Consider the following 19,539-nt stretch of genomic DNA (forward strand, 5'->3'; position numbering starts at 1 on the left):
AAAGATATATAATAATGGTCCAAAAAGGGAGTAAATCCACAATGAAAAATGGAATTGAAGCAACAATGTGAATCCTGCTTAGGAAGACTCATTCATTTTACAAATACTTATCTGGTATTTGTCAGTCATGATTCTAGATACTGCATATATATCACTGAACAAAAACTGCATTCTACTGGGGTTCTTACCAGGGGTTTTACAAAACGTCATCTTTTGACTGGAGGTATTTGAAAAAGCATTTATTGTAGGGAAGTAGATGTCAGAGACTTTCTGGCAATGAGAACTTTCCTGTGGAAGCAGAAAGGCTGGATGACCACTTATCATCAAATGTGTAAACTTTCCTAAGCTGAGAGGGAATTTATGGGTTGAAAAAAAAAAAAACTTCTAAGATTCTATTAAACTTTGGGATTCTTGTTCTCTAAGTAACAAATAATATTATGGGAGCTGAGGTAGTAGCAATGAATCTATATCCCATGTGTATATATTTATGTTTGATTAAGCACATGTGTTTATCTTATTAACTATTCATAAACCTGTATTATGTGATATTTTCCTTTATATCTTACATATCAGAATCAATTAAATGAATGAAAGAGCACTTCCTATTCCATATTGTTCAGTTTGACATTTAAATCTCATTTCCAACTCAATATTTTCAAAACAACTCTAAAGTCTTTGCTACTTCCTTACTGAAATCACATTCATCAGGAGAGAAGATGGCAGAGTAGAGGTGGTTGCTTTCCAAGCTGCTCCATGGTGGGAGACCAAGAAAGTGGATAAATAGCTGCCCAGTGAGATAGATGAAAGTGGGATTTTACTGGGATTCAATTCTGAACACTCAGAACAGCTTGGGATATATTAAAATAAAGAAGGAAGCACGCCACCACTGTCAGTGGCTGCCAGAACTGACCACTGTGAGCAAAGCAGGGAGGGGGACTAAGGAAACATGCATTGTAGGTGGCATTGTGGCATCTGGTACAGAGAAATCAGAGATCAAGGACACTGCTGATGGATCCAGAGGGTGTGCTATAGGAAAGACGCCTACTGTCTTCTGGTTGTCTACAGAGAGCTGAGGCAAGAGCTACCTTGCCATGAGGCTGTGGCAACTGTGAGGAGCAAGTCCAGGAGCCTAGACCTGGGAAATCTGAGCTGGGTCTGAAAAACAGACCTGGTAGATGCTTGTTGGCATGACCTAGAGTATGCCTGGGAGAAAAGGAGAAAAATCAGGCAAGGACAGTGTTTTATCCCGGGGAATACAGGTCATAGAGACCCTAGAGCCTGGTTTCCTTTCCCCCCCTTTGAATCTGGTGGCTTGTAGAACCAGCTGGAACGGTGTGACTGTGCTTTCCAACTGAACCCAGGAAGCCGGAAAGGGCAGGGTGTGTGGGTGGTGGAGGATTGGCTCCTCCAATGCATGAGTAAAACCCAGGGGAGACTCCAGGCGTGCAGTCTCCCAGCATGGATCAGCAGCTGCCCAGGTAGTGCTCTGATTTAATATCTTTAGACTAACTGCCATTCAATAAAGCACCTGGGACTTGTTTAGACCCAAGCCTGGCCTTCAGGATCTCTGCCTATGGGAACTCCTCTCACAGAACTCTACAGCTACCCCACCCTGAAAGTGGAGAACACAACACTCAAACCCACTTTATCTCATACTGCCAGAAGGGGAAGCTAAGAATTTTTGAACTCCAACTGGCAACTTGATGAACAAAACAAAAAGAGGAAATATTTGACAGCCTGTGGTCATTTCTCTTGTGCATAGTACATATGCACAAGAAAAAAAGGAAGGAGGGACATTTGGGAATAGACACATATTCTCATTGACACATTTGACTACTACAATGGAAACAGTCCTTAATTTTTCACCAAGAACTGTGTTTTCCCTTTTCTTTTTCTCTGTTTGATTGTGTTCTGAATGGTTTATGGACATTTATACATACACATATTTGTCACTCTTTTCTCATTTCTAGCATTTTTAAAGGTAGTTACTTTTCATGGCTCTGTCTTTTGAGGGTTAAGGTTTTTGATTAGTATATTTCAGTTTTATTTTGTAGAGTTCGTGGTTTTTCACTTATCTGTTTCCCTTGATTTTCTTTCTCCCTTTCCTTTTGCTAACAGCCAAATTCAATTATTTTCTCTTTCAATCTTCCTTTAATTTTTTACTTCTATTTTCTTTATTCCTCCTTGATAATCATAACAACCTACATCTCTTTTGCATTCCTCCTATTGACCTTTTGAAATTATAATCCCTTTTTTCTATTATTTGGCAACTGACTGCCTTATATTTCTATTTATTGTGCCAATTAACATTGTAGATGTCATAGTAGGGATTAAGTATTTGGTTTAATGCTGTATATTGTTTGCATTGATTGTTATTATTTGTTTCCCACTAACCTGGAAACCTTCAGGGACACTATAAGTTCATAAAGTAGAAATTCTGTTGCCTCAGATTCATACTGATAGATAGGTAGACAAACAACAGGAAAAAGCAAGGTAACAAACCATCCCAAACAAATCAAAATACCTTAAAAACAGAATCCACTGACACTACAGCAGATGAAATGCCACTGTTTTTGGTCAGCATTTTTGATGCTGTAACTAAAAGATCTGACCAAAAAAAATTTAGAGGAGGACCAAAACAATTTAGAGGAAAATTTTATTTGAGGTATTACAATTTCAGAGATCTTAGACCATAGAAGGCCATCTCCATTCCTCAGGGCGTAAGGTGAGGCAAATCATCATGGCTAAAGAGTGTGGCAGAGGGAAATGGCTCACATGATGATCAGAAAGCAGAGAGATCTCCACTTGCCAGATACAAATATGTACCCCAAAGCCACACCCAATGTCCCACTTCCTCCAGCCACACCCCACCTGCCTTCAGTTACTACTCAATTAATCCCATAAGGTGATTAATTCATTGAGTGGGTTAAGACTCTTACAATCCAATCATTTTTGCTCTGCACCTTCTTGCATTGTCTCACACGTGAGCTTTTGGGGAACACCGCACATCCAAACCATAACAGCCACAGAAGGAATTTAGAAAGTTCATAATTAAACTGATCTATGAAGTAAAAGACGTAAGATGTAAGGAGTGAAATCAGAGAGAAAACCCAAGAAATAAAAGATTACTTCACTAAGGAAATAAAGATTCTGAAAAAGAACTAATCAGAAACCCTTGAAATGAAGGAATTAATAAACCAAAATTAGTCAACCAAAAGCATCAGCAACAGATTAGAACACTTGGAAGATAGAGTTTCAGGCAACAAAGACAAAATATATAATCTTGAAAATAAAGCTGACATAGGACAAAAGATGTTAAGAGATCTGCCCATGCTGGCCTGCATGGGACCCAGGCTCACAGTAGGCCTGGGTCCATCCTGCCATTGGCAGACACCCGCCAGAGCCCAGCCCCCTTCACAGGACCACCCCTTCCAACTGGCAGACTATTAGGAGAGCTCAGGCCCAGTCCAGATCTGCCCTCACCGACTTGCGAGGGACCCAGGTCCAGAGTAGGTCCTAGTTCACCCCCCTCCCCCCACCTGGATCCTAAGCCTAACTCACCTTTTTTCTTGAGTAGATCTACTTTTTCAACTGTAAATTTTTTGTAATCTAAATATAGATCAAATATTTTTGATAAAACTTGGTATCTGATGTGCTGTAGAACAGAAACCAGATTTCAAAGATTTTTGCAGTATATATTTTTGTACTGGTTACATATCAAAATAGTATTTTAGATATATAAATAAATACATTTCTAAATTAATTTTGCTTATTTTTACCTTTTTTAATGTGGCTGTTATAAAAAATTAAATTACATATGTGGTTTGCATTAATTGCTCTTGGACAGTACCATGTTGGACAATTACATACAATTCAGTGAAGCTAGGGAATAAGATATATGGGTGGATAAGAGAAGGAGGAAGTGGTCAACATTAGTGGCCATAGTTTTTACTATAATGGAGAAAGCAGAGTTACAATAAGAACCAACAATGGGCAAAGAGGGGAGGTGAGGAACAGAGGACAAAATATACTGATTAAATATTTTTTTCATGTGGCTTGGTTGTTCGATCTTCCTAATAACTAAGACTCCCAACTATTTCAGGAATAAAGGTAGGATAGGCTTTTGAGAAAATAGCATGATTTTAGTGTGAAGCAGAAGGGCAAATGTGACTTAATCCCAAAGAAGACAAATCACCCAAATTATAAGTCCTGAGTAAGGGATAAGAAAGGGTAAGGCACAATAAACTAGAAAATGTCGTTATGGGCCCAAAGTGACAGGGCTAAGCAACCACAGACTGAAACCTCTGAAATCATGAGTCAAAAAAACATCTTTCCTCTTTTTAAGCTGATTTTTCTTAGGTATTTTGTCATAGTGACACAAAGTTGACAAACACAGAAAAATAGTACTGAGAGTGGGGTCACTGCTGTGACTATACCTGACCATGTGGTTCAGAAGCCCACAGAATTGGGCTGCAGGAGGAATTTGGAAAACTCCAGAGAAGTGGGCCAGAAAAAGCCTAGAATACTATAAGTAGAGCTTCAAGGGAGATTCTGGTAAGAACTCAGAAGAGAATGCTGATAGGAATGCAGGGAGTAAAAGACATGTGCTTATAAGCTTTCAGATGTACATAAGGAATCTGTTGGGAATTAAATTGGACTAGAGGTCATATGTGTTACACTGTGGTAAACATTTTGCCTATGTCCTGTAATTTTATGTAAGGCTGAGTTTAAAGGTATGGATTAATAAATCTGAAGGTGGAAATTTCAAAGCAAAACAGCAGTCATGCTATATCATGAGTATTGCTGGCTGCTTTCAGACAGATTTAATGAAAATCAAAAGTAAAAAACAGATGGAATTTTTGTTGTTGTTGTTACTAGGGATTAAACCCAAGGGTGTTGTATCACTGAGCTACATTCCCAGTCCTTTATTTTTTTTAAAATTTCATTTTAAGACAAAGTCTCATTTAAATTGCTGAGACTGGCCTCAAACTTGTGATCCTCCTGCCTCAGATTCCCAAGTAACTGAGATTGTAGGCATGCACCACTGTGCTAGCTGAGGGAAAAAAAAAAAAAATTTTTTTTTTTTTTAAAGCAGCTGAACAAGGCTTTATTGCGATTCACTCCTGGGTGGGACCCTCCAGTTGACCAGAGCCAATCCAGGAGAATCACCTGAGCAAAAAATTTTTTTAAATGTGTTCAGCCAGAGAAGTGCATGCAAAGTTTTGGCTAAGGTGGGTGTGGTTGCTAAAGTTATTAGTTCCATTTTTAAAAGCTAAGCTTGGCATACCTACTGGCCTAGATACTTGGGAGGTTAGTGGGAAGATTGCTTGGGCCTAGCTTGGGCAACATCGAAAGACCTTGTCCCTTAAGGACAATGGGGAAGGAGGAGAGAAGGAAGGAGAAGAATCCAAACACTCTGCACCAGGAAAATAAGAAAGTTGCCTTGAAGGCATTACAGGAATTATCAGTAACTCACCCATCCTAGACTCAAGAGTGTAGAGTACAAATTTATTTAAAAGACTTGCTTGAGAAGAGACCCTCCCCCAGGCACATTTTTTTCCATAGGGCTACATAAGGAATTGTTTCTTGGATTAATTTCCCCTTGTTCAATTATCCAAGCACACAGAGGTGGCTGCAGCTGTGGTCCAAACAGACCCAGTTCCTGGAGGCAGACCTTAGTGTTATCCAGGAGATGCTGGTTTTTATTTTGTTTTGTTTTGGTACCAGGGATTGAACCCAGAGATGCTTAAACACTGAGCCATATCCCAGCCCTTTTTATATTTTATTTAGAAACTGGGTCTCACTAAGTTGCTTAGGGCCTCACTAATTTGCTGAGGCTGGCTCCTGACTTAGCCTCCTGAGTTGCTGGGCTTACAGCCTGCACCACCATGCTTGGCATGATGCTGGATTTTAGGTGAGGAGAATGCAAGGATTGGGTTATGGTTTCCACTGAGAATTCAAAGGAAAGTGTGGGAAGCCAGGCAGAGCATAGCAAGGTCAGAGATCTTGCAAGTAGCTCCTGAAAGGGAAATAAATGAAGTTGTGAGAATGAGATTGAAGTTGCACTGGAGATCCCAGGAAATTAGAGATGTCAGGAATGTGGAGCATCTACCAAGGAAAGCTTCAGACACAGAGCACAGTCAACCAAACAGTTGAGTCCATGTGGGCTGCAGCCAGCAAGACTATAGGGGACAGGGCTGCTCAAGCTTTCTAGATCTTATATTGCACCTTTGTGTGCCCTGTGTGCTGGTCATGGAGCTATAGGATTTTATGTTTGTCCTATTAGATTTGTCCTGCTTTAGTTCCATTCCTCCTTTTTTTTTTTACCCCATTCTTTCTTTTTTGGAATGGGAATGTTCACCATATGCTTGTCTTATCACTGTATGTTGTAAGTATGTAACTTTTTATTTTATTTTATGGGGGTTCACAGCTAAGAATATGTTTTGAGTCTCAGAGAAGATTAAGACTTTTCAGCAGTGTTGGAATTGTTAAAACTTTACTGACTATTGGAGATGGACTGAATGCATTTTGAATCATGAAATGGACATTAGCCTTTGGGACCTTTAGGAGGTAGGGCCTAGGTAGAGGAAATAGATCACTGGGATCATGCCCATGAAGAATATATTAGGACTCCATTCCTTTCCTCTGTTTCTCCTTGCTTCCCAGCTACCAAAAGCAACTTTGCTTTACTACATGCTTCCTATCACGATGTTTGAAAGTCTTACCATGTACCCAAAGTGACAGGTCCTAATGACCATGGACTGAAATCTCTGAAACCATGAAGCAAACTAAGTATTTTCTCCTTTTAAGCTGATTTTCTCAGATATTTTTTCACAGATATGGAAAGCTAATACAGTTTCTTAATCCCTCTTACCTCTATGATAGCATAAAAGAACTTACCACTAGGCTGCATAATCAATGAACTAAAGACTGCTTAAGGAGTTATGACGTTTGGGATTTATCCCTGGATCCGCCAATATCTTGCTCTGACTTCTGACAAGCCAATTTCTCTGTATGTTATTTTCTCCATCTGCAAAGTTGATGAGGGGAGAAGAAGGAGGATGGTTATTAACCTGACTGAGACCTTTACCTATTAACAAACTGGGTAAGGGTATAAGAAAAGTAGTACATTTAATACATATATTTTTCTATTAAAATATTTCAAGGTTGGAAGTTACTTTATAGCAAGTATCACTGATACAACTTAAGACTCTATATTCACAAAAATAAATACAGATATTTGCTACATTTGGTACCATGCAAATACTGAGTATAAACATTATTTCCAACTAACCAAGTTACGCCATAAAATTAAAAAATACTAAAAATGCCATTCATATGTTGAAGCCCTAATCCCCAATTTGACTGTATTTGGAGACAGGGCTTCTAAGGAGATAATTAAGGTTCAATGAATTCAGAAGGGTGGGACCCAAATCTAACAGGGTAAAACAAACAAACAAAAATCCACCACAAGAAAAACACCACAACCAGGACACAGAGAAGGTTCCACCTACACGCCAAGGAGAGGGGGCTCAACAGAAACCAATCTTGCTGGCATATTAATCTTGGATTTTCAGACTCTAAAACTTTTAGACTATGAATTTGTGTTACTTAGGCCACTCATTCTTTAGTATATTGTTATGGTGACCAAAGCACACGGTTAAAGGCCAGATGAGACTGCAGCAATTCTTTGAGAGTGCCTCAGAATTTTCTAAAGAACTTTCACTATTTCCTGTACCAGTCTTAGGCAGTAAAGCAAGAACACATCCACAAAAATATTAATTTTTAAAAAAAGGAAGACACTGAATCGAAGTTAAAATTTTAATCTGATTTGAACAACTATATTTTCCTTTACAGACTGCTTTTCCTTTAGGACTTTATGCAAATAACTACACTGAAATTCAGCTTGCTTTGCAACGAAAATTGGGATGATAAACCCAATGCTACCTGCTTTACAGAGTGAAAATTCCAAATGAGAAAATGGCTTTATTTTGTTTGAGCATTATATTTTTTTAAATATTTTTTTATTGGTTGTTCAAAACATTACAAAGCTCATGATATATCATCTTTCATACATTTGACTCAATTGGGTTATGAACTCCCATTTTTACCCCAAATACAAGTTGCAGAATCATATCGGTTACACACTCACATTTTTACATAATGGCATATTAGTGACTGTTGTATTCTGCTACCTTTCCTATCCCCTACTATCCTCCCACCCCTCCCCACCCATCATCCCTCTCTACCTCATCTGCTGTTGTTCAATTCTCTCCCTTGTTTCCCCCGCTTTCCCCTCACATCCTCTTCTATGTAATTTTGTGTACATTGAGGGTCTCCTACCATTTCCATATGCTTTCCCTTCTCTCTCCCTTTCTCTACCCCCACTCGTCTCTGTTTAATGTTAATCTTTTCCTCATGCTCTTCCTCCCTGTTCTGTTCTTAGTTGCTCTCTTTATATCAAAGAAGACATTTGGCATTTGTTTTTTAGGGCTTGGCTAGCTTCGCTTAGCATAATCTGCTCTAATGCCATCCATTTCCCTGCAAATTCTATGATTTTGTCATTTTTTATTGCTACGTAGTACTCCATTGTGTATAGATGCCACATTCTTTTTATCCATTCATCCATTGAAGGGCATCTAGGTTGGTTCCACAGTCTAGCTATTGTGAATTGTGCCGCTATGATCATTGATGTGGCCATATCCCTATAGTACGCTCTTTTAAGATCCTCAGGGAATAGTCCGAGAAGGGCGATAGCTGGGTCAAATGGTGGATCCATTCCCAGCTTTCCCAGTAATCTCCATACTGCTTTCCAAATTGGCCTTACCAATTTGCAGTCCCACCAGCAGTGTAAAAGTGTACCCTTTTCCCCACATCCTCGCCAGCACTTGTTGTTGTTTGACTTCATACTGGCTGCCAATCTTACTGGAGTGAGATGGTATCTTAGGGTGGTTTTGATTTGCATTTCTCTGACTGCTAGAGATGGTGAGCATTTTTTCATGTACTTGTTGGTTGATTGTATGTCCTCCTCTGTGAAGTGTCTGTTCAGGTCCTTGGCCCATTTGTTGATTGGGTTATTTGTTATCTTATTGTTTAATTTTTTGAGTTCTTTGATTTCTGGATATTAGGGCTCTATCTGAAGTGTGAGGGGTAAAAATCTGTTCCCAGGATGTAGGCTCTGTATTCAACTCTCTTATTGTTTCTCTTCTTGAGAAAAAAACTTTTTAGTTTAAGTAAGTCCCATTTATTTATTCTTGTTATTAACTCTTGGGCTATGGGCGTCCTATTAAGGAATTTGGAGCCCGACCCCACAGTATGTAGATCATAGCCAACTTTTTCTTCTATCAGATGCAGTGTCTCTGATTTGATATCTAGCTCCTTGATCCATTTTGAGTTAACTTTTGTGGATGGCGAGAGAAAGGGATTCAGTTTCATTTTGTTGCATATGGATTTCCAATTTTCCCAGCACCATTTGTTGAAGATGCTATCCTTCCTCCATTGCATGCTTTTAGCCCCTTTATCAAATATAAGAAAGTTGTAATTTTGTGGATTGGTTTCTGTGTCCTCTATTCTGTACCATTGGTCCACCTGCCTGTTTTGGTACCAGTACCACGCTGTTTTTGTTACTATTGCTTTGTAGTACAGTTTGAACTCTGGTATCGCTATACCTCCAGATTCACACTTCCTGCTTAGAATTGCTTTTGCTATTCTGGGTCTTTTGTTTTTTCATATTAATTCATATTAATTTCATGATTGCTTTATCTATTTCTACAAGAAATGCCGATGGGATTTTAATTGGCATCGCATTAAACCTGTAGAGAACTTTGGGTAGTATCGCCATTTTAATAATGTTAGTTCTGCCTATCCATGAACAGGGTACAAGATCTTCTAAGATCTTCTTCTATCTCTCTCTTAGGGTTCTGTAGTTTTCATTGTATAAATCTTTCACCTCTTTTGTTAGGTTGATTCCCAAGTATCTTATTTTCTTTGAGGATATTGTGAATGGAGTGGTTTTCCTCATTTCCATTTCAGAAGTTTTGTTGCTGATATACAGGAATGTCTTTGATTTCCTGTACATTGTTTCAATTTCATTGATTTCTGCTCTAATTTTATATCCTGCCACTTTGCTGAATTCATTTATTAACTCTAGCAGTTTCTTTGTAGACCCTTTTGGGTCTGTTAAATATATTATCATGTCATCCGCAAATAGCGATAATTTAAGTTCTTCTTTTCCTATTTTTATGCCTTTAATTTCTTTTGTCTGTCTAATTGCTCTGGCTAGTACTTCGAGAACTAAATTGAATAGAAGTGGTGATAGAGGGCATCCCTGTCTTGTTCCAGATTTTAGAGGGAATGCCTTCAGTTTTTCTCCATTTTGGATGATGCTAGCCTGAGGTTTAGCATATATAGCTTTTACAATGTTGAGGTAAGTTCCTTTATCCCTAGTTTTTCTAGTGTTTTGAACATAAAGGGATGCTGTACTTTGTCAAATGCTTTTTCTGCATCTATCGAGATGATCATATGGTTCTTGTCTTTAAGTCTATTGATGTGGTGAATGGTATTTATTGATTTCCATATATTGAACCAGCCTTGCATCCCAGGGATGAATCCTACTTGATCATGGTGTACAATTTTTTTGCTATGCTTTTGTATTCGATTCGCCAGGATTTTATTGAGAATTTTTGCATCCAAGTTCATTAGAGATATTGGTCTGTAGTTTTCTTTCTTTGAAGTGTCTTTGTCTGGTTTTGGGATCAGGGTGATGTTGGCCTCATAGAATGAATTTGGAAGAGCTCCTTCTTTTTCTATTTCTTGAAATAGCTTGAAAAGTATTGGTATTAATTCTTCTTTGAAGGTTTTGTAGAACTCCGCTGTATACCCATCCAGTCCATTGCTTTTTTTGGTTGGTAGTCTTTTGATGGCTTCTTCAATTTCTTCCTTTGTTATTGGTCTGTTTAAATTGTGTGTGTCTTCCTGAATCAATCTGGGAAGATCGTATGACTTAAGAAATTTATCGATATCTTCACTATCTTCTATTTTATTGGAATATAGGGTTTCAAAATACTTTCTAATTATCTTCTGTATTTCTGTAGTGTCTGTTGTGATATTGCCTTTTTCATCCCGTATCCCGTATGTTAGTAATTTGAGTTTTCTCTCTTCTTCTCTTCGTTAGCATGGCTAAGGGCCTTTCTATCTTATTTATTTTTTCAAAGAACCAACTTTTAGTTTTATCAATTTTTTCAATGTTTTTTTTGTTTCAATTTCGTTGATTTCTGCTCTAATTTTAATTATTTCTTGTCTTCTACTACATTTGCTGTTGTTTTGCTCTTCCGTTTCTAGGTTTTTGAGGTGTAGTGTGAGTTCATTTATTTGTTGGTTTTTTCTTTTTTTGAGGAAAGAACTCCAAGAAATGAATTTCCCTCTTAAAACTGCTTTCATTGTGTCCCATAGATTCCGGTATGTTGTGTCTGTATTGTCATTTGTCTCTATGAATTTTTTATCTCCTCCTTTATGTCTTCTGTAACCCAATGATCATTCAGTAACATATTGTTCATTTTCCATGTGATGTAGGATTTTTCCTTCCTTCTTTTATCATTGATTTCCAATTTCATTCCGTTTGATCAGATATGGTGCATGGTATTATCTCCACGCCTTTATATTTACTAAGAGTTGCCCTATGGCATAATATATGGTCTATCTTTGAGTAGGATCCATGTGCTGCTGAGAAGAACGTGTATCCACTTGATGATGGTTTTGATATATTCTATATATGTCGGTTAAATCTAGGTTATTGATTGTGCTATTGAGTTCAATAGTTTCTTTATTCAGCTTTTGTCTAGAGGATCTGTCTAATGGTGAGAGCAGTGTGTTGAAGTCACCCATAATTATTGTGTTGTAGTCTATTTGACTCTTGAACTTGAGGAGGGTTTGTTTTATGAACATTGCAGCTCCATTGTTTGGTACATACAAATTGATAATTGTTATGTCTTTTTGGTGGATGGTTCCTTTTAACAGTATATAGTGTCCTTCTTCATCCCTTTTGATTAACTTAGGTTTGAAGTTGATTTTATTCGATATGAGTATGGCCACTACTGCTTGCTTCCGAGGGCCATGTGAGTGATATGATTTTTCCCAACTTTTTACCTTCAGCCTGTGTATGTCTTTTCCTATCATATGAGTCTCCTGAAGGCAGCATATTGTTGGATTTGTTTTTTTGATTCAGGTTACTAGCCTATGTCTCTTGATTGGTGAGTTTAGGCCATTAACATTTAAGGTTACAATTGAAATATGATTTGTACTTCCAGTCATGTTTATTTATTTATTTATTTTAGTTTGGCTAGTTTTTACTTTTTGGTTATTTTCCTCCCCCTTTACTGAGATACCTCCTGCTGTTAGTTTTGGGCACTATTTTTCAATTCCTCTTCTTGTAGTATTTTGCTCAAAATGCTTTGCAGTGCTAGTTTTCTGGCTGCGAAGTCTTTTAGCTTTTGTTTATGGTGAAAGATTTTAATTTCATTGTCAAATCTGAAGCTTAATTTTGCTGGATACAGTATTCTTGGTTGGAAACCATTATTTTTCAGCATTTGAAATACATTGTTCCAGGATCTTCTCGCTTTCAAAGTCTGTGATGAAAAATCAGTCGTTAACCTAATTGGTTTACCCCTGAATGTAATCTGCCTCCTTTCTCTCGTAGCTTTTAATATTCTCTCCTTGTTCTGTATGTTGGCTGTCTTCATAATTATATGTCTTGGAGTTGGTCTATTATGGTTTTGAATGTTTGGGGTCCTGTAGGCTCCCAGGATTTGACAATCCATTCCATCTTTCATCTCTGGGAAGTTTTCTAGAATTATTTCATTTAATAGGTTGTCCATTCCTTTGGTTTGATTCTCTATGCCTTCTTCTATCCCGATGACTCTCAAATTTGGTTTTCTTATGACATCCCATATCTCTTGAATAGATTGCTCGTGGGATTTAAGCATCTTTTCTGTGTTGACTATATTCTTTTCAAGTTGATAAACTTTGTCTTCATTATCTGATGTTCTGACTTCTACTTGATCTAGTCTATTTGTAATATTCTCGTTTGAGTTCTTAATTTGGTTTATAGTTTCCTGCATTTCTAAGATTACTGTTTGATTTTTTTAAAGATCTCTATCTCCTGGTAAAGCTCGTTCTTTGCCATTTGAATTTGTTTGTTTAATTCATTTTCAAAATATACTTTTATTGCTTGGAGTTGCTGTCTCATGTCTTCTCTAATATTCCTTTCCATCTGAGTTAGGTATGCCCTATCCCTGTTTCTGATGCTTCTAGGTCCTCCTGTAGAATTAAGTGTCCTGCATTGTTTGTACTCCTTTTTTCCCTTGTTTTTTCATGATGTTCACGCTACTTTCCAGCTCTATTTGATTGCTGTGTTTCTGCTCTCTTCTATAAATTTGTTTTGGTTTTTTATATCTCTGTTGTCTCTCCTTTGTGTTGGTAGACTATGCTTGCTAAAGTGGATTCCGCTGGGAAGGAATTCCGAAGGCTGAGCTCCAGTGACGTCACCTCTCTGCTATGGCAGGCCCCAGGCTCCTTACTGGGGTGTCCAAATGGTGGGGTGGGACTGGACTGTCTCTGGTTGGCTTCAGCTCCCGGACGCCGGCGGCCGGGCGGTCTCCAGCCGCCCAGTTGCGCTGGCAGCCGGCGGGCGATTGGTCGCCGGTGGGCGCGTGGTTTCCAGCTGCTCAGTCGCAGGGGCAATGGGCCGGGTGTCACCTGTGGGCGAGCGATCTCCAGCTGCCCAGTCGCAGTGGCAAAGGGCTGGCTGTCACTGGTGGGCGGGCGATCTCTAGCCGCCTAGTCGTGTGGTCGGTCGCCAGCAGGCAGGCGGTCTCCAGCTGCCCAGTCGCGAGGTCAGCCGGCGGGCGATCGGTCGCCCGTGCGCATGTAGTCTCCAGCAGCTCACTCGCAGGGGCAATGGGACAGCTGTCGCTGGTGGGCGGGTGGTCCCCAGCTGCCCAGTCGCAGGAGCAATGGGCCTGCTGTCGCAGGCGGGCGGGCGGTCCCCAGCTGCCCAGTCGCGCGGGCAGCTGGCGGGCGATTGGTCACCATGGGGCGTGCGGTTTCCAGTTGCTCAGTTGCAGGGGCAATGGGCCGGCTGCCGCTGGTGGGCGGTCGATCTCCAGCCACCCAGTTGCAGGGGCAATGGGCCGGCTGTTGCTGGTGGGCGGGCCATCTCTAGCTGCCCAGTCTTGCGGTCTGTCGCCGGCGGGGGGCAGACTCCAGCCGCCCAGTCGCGCAGGCAGCGTGTGGAGTTTCGCCAGCAGGCCTGTGTTCTCCAGCCGCCCAGTCGCGAGGGCCTGGCCTCTAGTCCCCTGGTTTCTCTTGCTTGTCTTGGTTTCTCCTGTTTTATTGTTGCAATCTGTCGGAGAGTGGCAGTGGTTACTTCAGCTCTCCAAGAAGGTGGCCGCTGGTTTCCTTCATTATAGTTATATATATATATATATAGTTGGGTTCATTTTAACAAAATCATACATGCATGGAATTTGATTTCAGTCCCAATTCCTCCACCTTTTCTTTTCCCTCCTCTCTCCTCCTAATATCTTTCATCTACTCTAATGATCCTCTTTTCACTCATTTATTTATTTTTGATTTGTTCTTTGTACTTACACATAAAGGTGAAATTCCTTATGGGATATTTATATGTGCACATAATTCTGTTAAATTCATTCTGCATTTCCTCCCCTTTCTTGTCCCTCCTCCCTCTCTTTCAATACCATCTTCTACTCTACTGATCTTCCCGATATCTTTATGATATCTGATCCTCTCCTCCTTCTTTCCCTTATTTTGCTCTAACTTCCACATATGAGAGAAAACATTTGACCCTTGATTTTCTGAAACTGGCTTATTTCATTTAGCATGATATTCTCCATTTCCATCCATTTACCAGAAAATGCCATAATTTCATTCTTCTTTATAGTTGAGTAAAACTCCATTGTATATATACTCTACATTGACAATATGGCTTTAAAAGTATATAATGCACATAACAAGTATTATTAGGGGAAAATGAGGTTTATTACCTTTCCCACAAGGAAAACTCAGATCGTGAATAGTACAATACACTTAACAAAAGGGACTGTCAAACTCCTGTTACTAGTTAACCCCTGAGAACTCAACTACTCACAATGTGAGTAACTACTCTACATAATATCTGTTAGAACTACTTCTACTTTGCCTATTCTTCCTTTGACTTCCTTTTACTGTTGATTGGGACCTTCACAAATTATGGTAATCCATTCTTCCTACAGGAAGTGAAAGTGTATTTACTTTAAAAAACCAGAAATAATACTGAGAAGTTACAACCAAAAGAGTTATCTGAATCCTCAAAATAAGATATTCAGAGCCCTCAAATATTAAGAGAGTAGAATCTATATGACCTCAGAAAATATATCCTCTTTGGTTTTTCAGGAAAGAACACAAGTGGATAGACAACATCTAAAGCAGTGCTGTGCCACAATGACAAAAATGTTCTATATCTGTGTTGTCTAATGGGCTATTCAGCACTAGAAATGTGGCTGATGGATTGTCCTAAAGAGTTGTACTTTTTATTGCATTTTTATTAAATTTAAATTTAAATAAACACATATGGCTAGTGGCAACTGTATTGAACAATATAGATCTAGAGAATGTAAAGTTCTGGTATTTCTACAAATTCTTGAAAGATAATATGTGATAGAAAAATTAACAATACTATAGAAGCATTCTTTCAAAATGTGACAAAATAATCACAACTGGCCATCCCTTAAATCAAGGAAAAGTAGAAAGAATTATTTGTGTATTATATTAAGAAAAATGTAGTTATAAATTTATTACTTGTATACTGCTATGGTTGGATGTGAGGTGTCCCCCAAAAGCTCCTATATTAATGCATGAATATTCAGAGGCAAAATGATTAGATTATGAGAGCTGTAATTATATCAGCTCATCCTATTTTGAATAGATTAACTGGGTAATAACTGTAGGCAGGTGGGGTGTGACTACAGAAGGTGAGTCACTGGAGGTGTGCAGAAATGTTCATATTCCTTGTGGCCTCTTCCTCTGCTCTCTGGCTGCCATCAGCAGAGCAGTTTCCCTCAGCCACATTCCTCTCTGCCATGATGTTCTGCTTGTCTTGGGCGCAGAGCAAAGGAGTGAGTTGACTATAGACTAAATCTCTGAAACTATGAGCCAAAATAAACTTTCCCTCTTCTAAATTGTCCTTGTCAGGTATTTTTGTCATAGCAATGAAAAGTTGATCAACATATATTAATAATTATCATTAACATCATATAGCTATAATTTTTAAGTGTTTATCATGTGCCAGAGGTTAGGCTAAGTATTTCAATGATAGCATCTTACTAAATTTTCACCATGTAGCATGGTATTATCTTTTTACTAATGAGGAGATGATACCTAGAAAGGTTGAGTAATTTTCTAAATGGTTACAATAAGTAAAGAAATTAGGATTTGGGCTGGGGTTATAGCTCGGTGGTAGAGCGCTTGCCTAGCACATGTAAAGCACTGGGTTTGATCCTCAGCACTATATAAAACTAAATAAATAAAATAAAGGTACTGTGTCACCTACAACTAAAAAGAAATATATTTTTTAAAAAAAGAAATAAGGATATGAACCTAAACTATTCTTTCACCTATTCTGTCTCCCATTCCTGTGCCTCCTCCTGACCCCACACTAAAAACAAAACAAACAACAACCAAAAAACCCTACTCACACAAAGAAACCCTACAAATGCTTTCTGCTTAAAATAGCCCAGTTTGGGAGAGAATACATGTGAATGTGGATAATCTACTCATTTTATTACAGTAAAAACGAAGTGTTAATGCTTATTAGCTTGATATGGACATTGAATAAGATTAGGCAATAGTGGAATTTAAAGAGGTAAAGCTAGGTTAAATGTAGGTACCATGTGTTAAATTGTTTAGAGCTTAGAAATTAAAAAAAAACAAATAATTCAAGTTTGCATGCACATACAAATGGGGTGGAGGAAAAAAAGCACAGAAAATAATAGAAAAGGAAGGATGTTTCCCCTAGAAATTAAACTGAATAACAGAAAAAAAAGAGAGATTCATCAAACAACCTCTGATGACTCACTAAGAAAGAACTCTTTCAGTGATAAAACACAATTCTATGTCAATATGTACAGAGCTCAAAATGGAAGAGCTGCAAATAGAACACGTGCTCACTGTGGTCATGGAGGACAAGCTACAGGGAGGCAGGGGACAGGGGACTACTATAGAATGCAGCACCGATCAGCTTCTTTCTCTCATTAGGAAGTGTTCCTAGTGCTCCCCAGCTGATTCTCTGCCTCCAAATCTCCTTCATTTACTTTTACTTCATTTGGAGATAAGTGTGATGAGATGTACTACTCCTCTGGGATGATCTGCTAGGAAGTAGGTGGGTGAGTGGGGATAACTAGGCAATCCCTTTTTCAAAGACAGCAATAAATTCTGTCTTTTCCATGTAGCAGATGTGAACAAAGAAGATGAAACAGAGCTCCCCTTGGCATTTTCCCTCCCCAATTTGCTCTGCAGTAATTATACATCTATATGTATGCATACAGAGAGAAGAATCCCATAGAATATCAATATTGCCTTTAACAAGCAAGGCAGCTAGCAATGAATGACTAATGAAAATACAGAGGCCAAAATTCCCTTTGTTCTACAGACCGTCCTAAGTAGACTTTAACCATGTAAAATGTTTACTCTTTCCAGAGGTTTACATTGGTGTGATCCAGAGCACAAAAGTTGATGCTTCTTAGAATGCTCTGGCTTAAACAGAGAAGTCACTTAGTGGTTCCAGTGGTGCCATATTATACTTTCAGATAGGCATACATAGATTTGATATCATGCAATATGTAAGGTTACATCATCATCATCTTTCTAGTTACTATATGGGGAGGGTATTTTTAGGCTGGCCTGAACTCAGTCTTCCTGCCCCAGCCTCCCAAGTAGCTGTATTACAAGTACATGCCACTATGCCCCCAGATAGTTAGTATTTATAATAAAAGAGATGACAGTCCTGAATGTTGTACTCTCTGCCAGTCAGAATACATCGGAGGTAGAATTTTTAGTACAAACCTAGGTCCTATACTCTGAATGAATAGTTGCACAGTGTTGTTTGTGATAATGAAAACAGAACTCTGATTCAGAATTTCACTTCAAAGGTGAAATCCACTTTATAATTGATTTAATGTATGCAACCCTGTCAAAAACTGAGAAGTATTTGTGCATGCGTGTGTGTGTGTGTGTGTGTGTATAACATCAATATTCTCTCTGAAGATTTATAGAAATGTGATATTAGGGCAGAAAAAATAGCAACAGCAACAGTACCAGTGGCAGCTCACAGTGTTCCAGTCTGTTTTCTGCTTCTTCATCTATAACTTACCAGTACTATGGTAGGCACTTTACATTCCTTATCTCTTTGGTCCCTTTTAAATTCTATCATGTTGTGAGTCTATGGGGCACTAGCAGCAGGGTCCAGCTCAATTATTTCCTCCATATCTACCACACAAAACTTGTCAGATAGTCTTTTTTGAAATAATGAACAATGTGTGCCTGTTTTATTTACAGTTCTGAAAAGTAAGTATAAATGGAGTTTTAAATAGAAAATAAAGTATGTTTTGAGGATACCAAGATGGTCAATAAGATAAAAAGGAATCTATAAAAATAATTCAATATTTACTGGAAAGTAATCAGTTCTATTATACCACTTTGTCCTCTACTTAAGGCAACCAGGTCAATGTCACACTGAGTCCTTTCTTTCATACTTGGTAATCAGTCTGCTGGTATAAACTGCATCCTCCTAAAAAAGGTTTGGAAATAATACTAAAAATTTGATTAAAGTTTGATTATAGTTAAGGTATTTAGTATAATGCATCCTTCTCCCAGTTTCTAATCCAATCAACTTTAGCCAATGCTTGAATTTTCTAACATCCCTAAAAAGGTTTTATGCTTATACTTCCTGTAATGAAGATTTCATACCTCCTCAGAAAATTCCTTCCATTTCTGGCAGTGGATCTTGGGCTTAAGGTAGTGGTTCTCAATTCTTTTCTCTTTCAATGACCCTTCATACATAAAATAACCCAGCACACTTCTATTAATAATAGTAACTTCACACAATATCAGACTTTTAACAGGGTGAGATGGTGATGGAAGGCAACTTTCCCTTTTCACTTAGTATACTTCAAATGGCAAAATTTTCAGAGTGCATATGTATTACTTTAACATACATACAATATGCATACATTTTTAAAAGTAGCCCAAGGGGGTGAATGTTTATCACAGCAGTCACGTGGAGTTGGACAGAAATCAGTCCCCATAAGAGGGCAAAACAGAATAAAAGTGAATGGTGTGTATTATGATTCAACATCTTTACTAACCCTAATTTACATGGGATGCAGACGTGTATGTTTTGGGGGTTGTGGTCACTGAATGCCCTCTATCTCCTTTAAAGTCATAGCTTGTCTTTGAGTTGGTTATGCCAATCTTCAGGTATTTAAAGAC

The 19,539-nt window shown here is 38.6% G+C and overlaps 1 protein-coding gene across 7 annotated transcripts in view; it reads right to left on the minus strand.

The window, feature by feature from the left end:
* Scmh1 (Scm polycomb group protein homolog 1) overlaps nt 1-19,539 on the minus strand; it is a 187,710-nt gene that overhangs the window by 124,877 nt on the left and 43,294 nt on the right. For 6 of the 7 annotated variants that reach the window (XM_026412897.2, XM_077791071.1, XM_026412906.2 and 3 more), the window contains exon 2: nt 6,901-7,030. In XM_026412897.2, the coding sequence (XP_026268682.2) occupies nt 6,901-6,913 (13 nt within the window). In that variant the 5' untranslated portion in view covers nt 6,914-7,030. Of the gene's footprint in view, nt 1-6,900; nt 7,031-19,539 lie in introns of those variants that run through there. The other variant, XM_026412902.2, reaches the window with a different exon arrangement.

Source organism: Urocitellus parryii, chromosome 11, assembly GCF_045843805.1.
Source record: "Urocitellus parryii isolate mUroPar1 chromosome 11, mUroPar1.hap1, whole genome shotgun sequence".
Lineage (NCBI taxonomy): Eukaryota > Metazoa > Chordata > Mammalia > Rodentia > Sciuridae > Urocitellus > Urocitellus parryii.